Source organism: Bombyx mandarina, chromosome 22 (assembly GCF_030267445.1).
Source record: "Bombyx mandarina strain Sakado chromosome 22, ASM3026744v2".
NCBI lineage: Eukaryota > Metazoa > Arthropoda > Insecta > Lepidoptera > Bombycidae > Bombyx > Bombyx mandarina.
In genome coordinates, this window is record NC_143228.1 from 5,918,480 (window position 1) to 5,928,541 (window position 10,062).

The 10,062-nt window shown below is 37.3% G+C and overlaps 1 protein-coding gene across 3 annotated transcripts; it reads right to left on the reverse strand.

Moving 5' to 3' along the window:
• Positions 1 to 521: 521 nt before the first annotated feature.
• On the reverse strand, positions 522 to 8,750 carry LOC114243099 (band 7 protein AGAP004871). Of its 3 annotated transcripts, none has more exons than XM_028174469.2 (8): positions 8,187 to 8,750; positions 7,744 to 7,785; positions 7,391 to 7,491; positions 6,091 to 6,246; positions 1,601 to 1,698; positions 1,355 to 1,516; positions 993 to 1,158; positions 522 to 755 (listed from the first exon to the last, which is right to left on the reverse strand). In XM_028174469.2, exons 1-8 carry the CDS (start codon positions 8,242 to 8,244, stop codon positions 597 to 599), a joined length of 942 nt encoding a protein of 313 aa, XP_028030270.1. In that variant the 5' UTR covers positions 8,245 to 8,750; the 3' UTR covers positions 522 to 596. The 3 variants fall into 3 exon arrangements, with proteins under 3 accessions (XP_028030270.1, XP_028030271.1, XP_089593114.1); XM_028174470.2 differs by having other exon boundaries at positions 7,869 to 8,749; XM_089736988.1 differs by lacking the exon at positions 7,744 to 7,785 and having other exon boundaries at positions 8,187 to 8,748.
• Positions 8,751 to 10,062: the final 1,312 nt, after the last annotated feature.

Below are 10,062 nucleotides of genomic sequence, written 5' to 3' on the forward strand. Positions count from 1 at the left end.
TGGTAGGACCTCTTGTGAGTCCGCGCGGGTGGGTAAAACCATCCTACCTATTTCCGCCGTGAAGCAGTAATGCGTTTCGGTTTGAAGGGTGGGGCAGCCGTTGTGACTATACCTGAGACCTTAGAACTTATATCTCAAGGTGGGTGGCGCATTTACGTTGTGGATGTCTATGGGCTCCAGTAACCACTTAACACCAGGTGGGCTGTGAGCTCGTCCACCCATAAAAAATATCTACAGCAATTACTACGATTTTGGCCGATGGATTGCTTTATGACGGATGGTAATTAATTAGGAAACCAACTGATGTGTATTGATCCAAAACATTTTTGTGCTTTCGGCAATCTTTTAGTGGTATCGAAATCTACAAATTCAAGCAATATTAAAACCTAGAAGCGTCATCATTAGATTAACAATATTAAGTATAAAGCAAGATAAATTGAGCTAACAAATATGCACAGGGACTTCGGTAAAAAATTATGTAACACGGTCATATTTGATAATTACGTAACAAAAATGAACGGGAATGGTTGGGAAACGAATTTATTTTATTAAATTAGATTGACTAGAATTGATACAGAATTTGTAAACTAATGAAACTATATTGGTAACGATTGTGTCATTTGTACGCTTGGTTGGTGCGTTGTGCTTGGTCCGGCTCCTCCCAAAAATGCTTTCAAGAAATCCATAGGGAATGGGAAGATTATCGTGGAATTCTTCTCAGCTGATATAGAGCTCAAAGACTGCAGGTAGCGTAGCTATAATAATAAAAACGTAATATTACTAAACATTAAGGGTTCATTAAAATCTGGGATATCACACGATAATATACTTAGTAAACTAGATACTGATTAATGGTTATTCCATGAAGCAAAGCAAAGGATTTAACTTCCAATAGAAACGGGCCGGGCTGGTTTCTCAGTCTTGCATCAAACAAATCCGTAACGAAACTATTATAATTGCGAAATAAAACTAACGACACACAATTTTCGTACCTGTAAGGCCATAGGATTGTCGATCATGACAAGTGATGCTTCCTTCAATGCTTTTGATGCTTTAATTTCTCCTTCGGCGGCAATGATTTTCGCTCTTGCTTCACGATCCGCCTCAGCTTCTGCTGCCATGGCCTTCTGTAGCTGCACGGGCAGTCGAACATCTTTACTGAAATAAGAGTTATGTAAAAACTATCTATCTGTAATCGTTTCCCTGAAAATGAATGTAACATCACGACACAATCATCTTCTTGTGTAAATTCGCGATAGTTCTGTGCAACATTTGTTAAACAAGTTTTGTAATGTCCAATGCTTCAAAGTAGAGATTTTTTTAATTGTAAATTTACTGCTATTTTAGTGCTTACATTTCAACTCTTTCTACTTCGACACCCCAAGGCTCCGTGGCTTCATCTAGGCTAGCTTGCATCATGTGACTGATTGCTTCCCTATCAGAGAGGAGTTGCGCTAAATCCCTCATTCCAAGAACATTCCTTAAAGTTGTAGCGGCCAAGAGTCTTGTAGACGCGCTGAAATATACCAAAAGTATTCTTAAGTCATAACAAGGAATAGGCTATCGGTAAAAGTATCCCAGATAGTATTCATTTAATTACCTATAGTCTGCAACTCTCACCACTGCATTTAAGGGTTCTTTGATTCGGTAATACACTACAGCGTCCACTGCCACTGTCACGGAATCTCGCGTTAGTACCTGCAGTAAGAAAAAAAGAAGCAAAGGTAATTGAACAAAATTTCGGTGTTCTTATATTATTATAATAAGAATTAAACAGTTACGGTTGATTGATTTTTAGCTAGCATCGATTGCTTGTACTGCATACATTAAAATAAATGGTATGATTTATATAAATTGTTTGGATTACATAGTAAGTTCTTTCCAAACAGAGAACAGATATATTATACAGAGTGACGAAAAAGATAAAGACATATTATTTATTATTATTAAATGTTTCTAACATACATTTTGTCGAAAAACAACACACTGCAGCGTTTTTACAACTAGACTCAAGTTTTAGGTGGCTAAGATAAACGTTGACCTTAACTTCGTGTCTAGCTTTAGATGCCATTAGACAAGTTCAAATGCCGTGGGAACGGCATATTTCAGATTCATTTAACACAAGATAACCTTTTCTTGATCTAATTGTTTTGAGCAGTTGTCTAGTTTGTGTAGCCAGCAGTCTAATTTGTGTTAGCTAACATAATTGTAATATATTGTTAAACTAGTTTCATAGGGCATAAATAAGAATAAAAAGAGGAGTTAAAAATTTTTACTTGACATTATATTTCATTATTTGTCTATCTATAGTATATCTGTATAGTAATGCGCCTTTCGATTTAACTACACTGTGTTGTAATAAAAAATGTGATACAATTTTTTTATAATAATAATAAATCTGAGTATAGGTACATTTAGCGTTTTTTTTTTGCTTTGGATGGGCAGACGATCGCCTTTAAAAATGTGTTTGATGTCTCTATGGTAATATATAAAGTGTTTCCCCCCATTGAAACCAGAACACAAGAATGTTTCGCGTCAGAAATATATAATACCTAAATGTACTTTTTTTTTTAACGCTGGGGAATCCGTTTACGGTTACCCGGTCGAGGGGGGTAACGAACCGGGTTATGTCGGACTCCGGCGCCTCCCGAGAGGAAGAGGGAGACGAGGAAGGCCAAGGTCCTCCACCTCCCCGAATTCCTCGCAGGAAACTACGCCTTGAAAAAGGCGCGTGAAGTGCTCGCCCCGCATAACCAACTACCGATTAAGCCCTATCGAGCTCCACCACACCGGCTACACCAGACCTACGGTACCTCAGTGCGCGTCGAAAGTCCGCCTTCGCCGGTACCCGTCCTGATGATAAGACAGGATTTCATCTCCGGGAAAATCCCGAAGGACGACGTCTCGGGAGACACACCGTGGGCGGCGCACAGGAGCCACCTTGCACCGCCCCACCACCGGACCGACAGTCAAGTACCAGGCGCCCCCGCACCCGCCACCCGACAGTCCCAACGGGGGCTGAGCGGGAGCTTCACGACCGCGCCGCCCACCCCGCCTTCTGCGCTGAGGTGCTGAAGAGGGATCCCACTCCCTTTCGCGCTCCTCAGCCTTACGGGATTCCATTACCAGGTTAAAAAACCTGGCCATGGCCTCCTACGAGCTCTGATCCTCTAACATACGACGACAGCCCGCAAGGAGAGGTCTCTCCCCAGCACTGCGACGAGATGTACCTGCTAGTCTATTGCGCTATAACATCATTATTTACTCAAATTTATGAACATTTCGCGGACTTTAGGAGAAGCTCTCACGCTCTCTTTCTCTCTTTACTTATTATTTTAAAATCTTTAACAGTTACTGGTCAAAGTTTTGAAGTTTCCTAATATAATATTACTTTGTAAGAAAAAAAGTTGCGCAACTTATCTTATTTAATTAATTGATATAAGCAAGTGTGAAATAATCAAAAGAAATATTTCAAAGCCTAACTAGTTGAAAAATGTAACAAAAGAATATAATCACTGTTAATTTTATTGTCTGTGATCGTTAAAGTTTCGTCTGTGAATTTGGTAGGGTCATCAAAAGACTTAATATTTTATTTTCGTAACGATTCTACGAGCCTGGTATATGATGGTTTAACATTTATCTCCATGTTATCAATTTCCTTTAGTAAAAGTAGTTCTAGTTCTGCATCGAATGGTAGGACAGTTGTGATATAGTAAAAATTATATATTGACTTCATACATAAGGTGGGGGTAGCTTCATTTACGTTGATGTCTTATGATGAGTTCTGCTAACTACCTACATATCATTAACCGTTTGCGTCAAACATTTAGCACTAGATGGGCTTATAAATTCAATTTGGTTTAATTACAACGTGAAAATGGTATAAATTTAACCAGACAGCGTAACTATACTATCTTATTTTGCTAATTTCATCTATTTTATTCATTTCATTAGAGAACATGGTGACAGCCCTAAAGCTAGCCGGCCCGAGGTCGTATCTGCTTGCCGTCTGTTCGCAGCCGTCGAACATTTGACATATTAAAATAAACCTAGAGCCCAGGTTATGATATTGAACAAGTATTTACATATGAGCTGATAAAATAATTAATTATCTATGATCGATTCAGAGTATGAATCTAAATAAAGCACATTGTTTCAGTAGAAGGCCAACGTGAAATGAATTGTTTCTAAAAGTAATGATGTATACGTTCTTGAGAAAGATAATTTAGCACGAAAAAACAAAAATTATAGTTTGCATTAATACATACGGCACATAATTAATTTTTCAAAATTTTCACGATTCTTCCTACATATCTGTCACCAGGAACTGTAATCTACAGCGTCATGTGCTTTTCCTTCGTTGTTACGAATTCTATTTGTTTCATTTTCATGTGCGTCATTGGTATTAAAAGCTGTTGACCCGTTTGTTCGTAATTCAGATGGCTAACGATTAATTGATGTGGCCGTAAACTATCAATCAAAGTTTAACAACGTGTAAAACAATAGTTACTTGTGAATCGATTGTGCGCGCGCCCGCCGACCTAATAATGATTATTTTTATATCTTTTACTCATTCAGTTCGTTACAGCCTTGTTCCAAGCTTTCAATAGTTATTACACTATAATTAAATTACACGTTTGAATCATCGTTTAACAAAAAATATAATTCGCGCAATTTCTGGTGAGACGTATTGTTAGCCTGCGCGGGTAGGCACCATTCTGCCTCTTTCTGCCGCGAAGCAGTAATGCATTCCACTTTGAAGGGGTTAGAACAGCTGTTATAATTTATGTCTATGGACTTCGGTAACTACTTAATACCAAGTGGTCGGGAATGTCGTTAGCCTTAATCCGTCTATGCGAAAAAAAGTTGATACAATTGAATGAATAGACAGGAAAGTCTCTAGGCTGAACCCCGTGAACTCGCCTACACGTCCGGTGAAGCTGGCAAAACCCCTCGAGGATACTATACTAGCAATAGGTAGCTAAAAAAATATCAGTGATCCAACAAACATTATTCTGTCCGAATATAAATGAAATTTTGTAAGAGTTGTTTTAATATTTCAGTTTTACCGGCAAATTTTTTCAGAATTTATTTTCGCTAGGAAACAAAAAAAAAAGAAGAGGGAAATGAAAAACGAGACAGTGGTGTCGGTTTATTTTCACACGCGGTGTAAATATTTCTATACATCTGCTCTCAGAAATAAAAATTATTAAAACGTATACAAACACGTCCAGCTTCATAACAACATATTTTATGAAACAGGAATACGAGTTAATGATGAGAGAAGATCGACTCTGTTTTACAGCGCTCGCATTGTTGCGAATGTTGGAGAGGGCCGATCGATATCTAAATTTAATAAGTACATACTACCAAGTAACATTAAGCACTGATGAAACTAATTGGTAAAGTCGTCGTGGCCTAAAGGATAAGACGTCCGGTGCATTCGTATCTAGCGATGCACCGGTGTTCGAATCCCACAGGCGGGTACCAATTTTTCTAATGAAATACGTACTTAACAAATGTTCACGATTGATTTCCACGGTGAAGGAATAACATCGTGTAATAAAAATCAGACCCGCAAAATTATAATTTGCGTAATTACTGGTGGTAGGAACTCTTGGGAGTCCGCACGGGTAGGTACCACCGCCCCGCCTATTTCTGATTTCTGCCGTGAAGCAGTAATGCGTTTCGGTTGGAAGGGTGGGGCAGCCGTTGTAACTATACTGAGACCTTAGAACTTATATCTCAAGGTCTGTGGCGCATTTACGCTGTATATGTCTATGGGCTCCAGTAACCACTTAACACCAGGTGGGCTGTGAGCTCGTCCACACATCTAAGCAATAAAAAAAAAAAAATTTTTTGTCAAAACTATCAATAGCATTATTTTTGAAACGACTTGCCTATTATTTGTCTTAATTTGAAGGTACCTGATCACAATTCTTTACTTGTTATGTATCACCTCATAAAGTCTCAAATGATTTGGATAGGCGTAGCGTGTACATATGTACATATTTTTAACTCAAATAAATGTACAAATTTATAATAATTTTACTTTGATATTAAATTGTTCTTGAACCGTTCTTTACTTACCTCTTGTGGTGGTACGTCAAACGAAACCGTTCGTAGATCTACTTTTCTATAAGTATCTATGCAGGGAAGAACAAAGAATAGTCCTGGGCCTCTCGCGCCGCCTTTCCTTAATCTGCCTAGTCTGAAGATTACAGCTCTTTCAAATTCTTGCACAACCTGATTGTAGAAGATAGCATTAAAAAATAACATATAAAAATAATTGCATAGAATATTATAAAGTATTAGCTGTACCCGTCCGCTTCGCTGGGCATTTAAATTTAACATTATTGTTTCTCACCCCCACAAAGATTCTCATCAATAACGCCCTCGCAACTGGTTTAGAGAGTCCAACACTCATATAAATATTAATTAGCCTATCCATTAAGTAATGTATTTTCTACATGGATACCAAGTTTCAAGTAAATCGGATGCATGGTTCAGTAGTTATAACGGAACATCCGTAAAAACCACTGTAGATTTATATATTAGTACTAGCGGACCCGGCCACACGTTGCTGTGGCTGTGGCTTAGGTTTTTGTTTCTAAATAACTCGCGGCCGCCTATGCTAATACCAAAAATTGACAACGTAAGAACAATTGGATTTCACTGTATTGCGTTTACTACGAAATAAATTTCACTTATACTTTAGCCTCAGAAACACGTGGTGCTTATGCCATTAAATTGTAGTTTATGTGAAACGTTGGTATTTTTAGCACAGCGCCATCTATGAGATATTAAAGTCACAGTATAACAATTGTTTGTAAAAACTGATTTAAGGCGCCATCTGTTTTAGACTTATGAAACTTACAATTAATAACAAAAATCAACATAAGAAATCATTTTATTGTTAATTAATAAATATTGCGACCATTCATCGAAATAAAAACCATCCTATCTCTCAAGTTGGATCGAACTGCACATGGTGTGCGAATTTTATTATAATCGGTTAAGTGGTTTAGGAGTCCATTGAGGACAAACATTGTGACACGAGATTTATATATATTAAGATAGATAACAGTATAATCTTTCATATTTTCGGATTACAATAATTTGAATCGTAGTATTCGAACGTTTCGGCAGGTAGGTAATCAAAAAGTGGTATTTAATATATTATGGAGCATATTTTTGTGCTATCTTAAAGAAATAAATAGATGAAAGCAGATTCATTATTCACTTTGAGATGAATTAATGAGATGGAATGTTTCAATGAGGACTTTCTAATAGTAAGGATATATCTGAAGTAATTAAAATATAATTATGCGTAATTTCGCAAATCTATTTAATAGACTAAAGCTATTGAAAGGTAAATTGTATTACGTACCTTAAAACATTCAAATAACGAAAAAGGGAAGGTGATGATGACAAGTAGATACGACAGTAAAGTTGCAAATCGTTCTACACATCCAACGGCTTCTGGGTTCGCTGTCACAGAAAAAATAAACTGAATTCCCTTTAGTATTCCCACGATTAATTACGTAAAAAATATATATTTCAATTTGACTCACAGTAGAGTTGGATTAATTTAAACAAACTAGTATTACAGACAGTGATTACGAACGTATTTTTTTACAAAATTAGGTTAATTTGAAAATAATAATATGTAAGCGCACAACAATAAATAGGCTTTCTTATAAGATGGCACTCACTCACACTCGGATTTTTCAAGCTACTTACGCATTTGTATCGTGATAGCGCAAGAAGTACCCGTATCGCAATCTAAAATATCGAAACGTATAATATTAGAGCCGCAATGACACGTAAAAAAAACTGTCTAAATTATTTTTTTTCGTTTTACTCACGACTAGGTACGTTGTCACGCCTAGTGCTTACTGTTCTTACTTCCCTGCGCATTTTACGTGCCCGCCGTATGCTACGTTATTATTTTGTTATTTATATACAACGGAATGTAATTTAAAATGCCTACAACAGCGTATTACTCGGCCAACAAGCGCAGAATGCGCTGACATACAGACTAACTTACTGTCAGGAGTCCAGCTGTTTACACGACCCAAAAACTACACTGATTCTAACTAAAAATATCAATTAGAGTGCGGTGTTCGGTAACAATGAGAAAGCCATAAATCACCGTCGTTAGCGTTTATGCAAAAAGTATTTACGTATTTCGAAGTAGCACTCCACTTCCCCTGAGTCCTTGTCGTGGCAACCGAAATCCATGTGGAGGAATAGGTTTGGTAATGTACAATGAACGCATTAGCTGCTGTGTCAACCGGTGATAAGTAGTGGTGTCCTCTCGGTGTCTATATTGGAACTAAGGTGAGGAGCGCGGAGATCAGGTTGTCGATAAAAATAAATAAATAAACGCACTTTCGGGCATAACGACGGGCGGGCGCGGGCGCACACCGGACCGCGATCAACCAAATTGTGAGTTTCAGGTATTCGGGAAGAAGAGCCGCCTCTTGCGCCGTTGCAGTTTATAATTTAAAAGCGGATGTTTGTACCATCATTTTGAGAATTTCCGATCGTTCATTTTATGACTGCATCTCTCGGAACTTTGCTCTCGGATATCTGCGTACCAGATTCAATATTTTAATATCAGATCATCTCCAGTTTTCGCGAGTCGTAGAGATAATTAAAACGCAAAAGTAAACAATCTCAAACATCTCGTGTTCTTATTGTCATTATATTGTTTTTGACGTTTCAAATACTTTACAGTTTTCGTAATAATCCTGTGAGTCGTCGTGATATAAACAAATAATAGTTTTCATTTATTTTAATATAAATTAAACTTTTAGATCTCTAGCAGCCAACCAGAAAGCTAAACAAACACATAATTATTTCATATTTGTCGCAAGTGAGCTTTATTGTAATAATAATATTATGTTTCTACGTCTTAAACTTAACCGTTGATATTTTATATTTAAATGTTCCATTTAGTGTTATATTTTTAAAATATTTACTTCTAATAACTAGATTTGCTACATACATACAAACATATTTAGTTATAATTATAATAAAATAGAAACAAATCAAATCAATATAGGGCTTATTTTTTAATGTTCCCTTTTTTGCATACCTATGTATTATCTAAACTTCGAGAGGTTATGCTAGCTCCATTGGATGGTTTTCAGTGTTAACTGCTAACCAGCTGTTCGGCTGCCTGTTTTCGGCAAAAATAAACTTTTTTAAGATTATACTTGGATGTACCTCGTACCTTTCAATTATGTTAACATCCACCAATGTATCTAATCTTAACATTTATTAAACAGTTCTAAGAAACTCCAAAACTGATGTCAGACCTGCGGTGCCCATAGGAATCACTACATAAGCGACGCGGGCTCATGGGCATGTTTTATTTTTCATTTATTTTTATTGCCCGTGTAGGCAGACGAGCATACGGCCCACCTGACGGTGAGTCGACGACGTCGACGACAAAGTTTTGCTCTTGCCAGGAAAGTTCTACCACGGATTACACACGTTATTTTCACTCTCTTAATTTCCTTTCTGCACATATATTTTATTTTAAGTTTTGTATATCCTCCCGTATACCATCCTAACTTATCTGTTGTTATTTATACATAATTATAATGGTCGATTAGGAAACAAGCATTTAAATTATTAATTTTTAAGACTCGAGAATCCCCCGGGAATGGTCCCTTTTTTATTTTCCCTATGTCAAGTTTTGTACACTCTGACATCAAGTATGCAAAATATCATGACGATCTCTTGAGTGTTTAAGATGTGAAAGCGTAATAAAAAACAATCAAACTTTTGCATTCATCCTGTTAATTAAATCGACAGGTCGAATTTTCGGAATTTTTATTTATTTATTTTTTATTGCCTTTGTAGGCAGATGAGCTTAAGGCCCACCTGATGGTGAGTGGTTACCGTCGCACATGGACGTCAGGCCATGGACAGAGCGAAGCCACTGCCTACGGTTTAATTCTCTCCACAAGCCTGCAAGAAGGACATGTCATAGCGCTCGAGAAACATCGCGGAGGGGAGCTCATTCCAATTCCGGATTATACGTGGCCA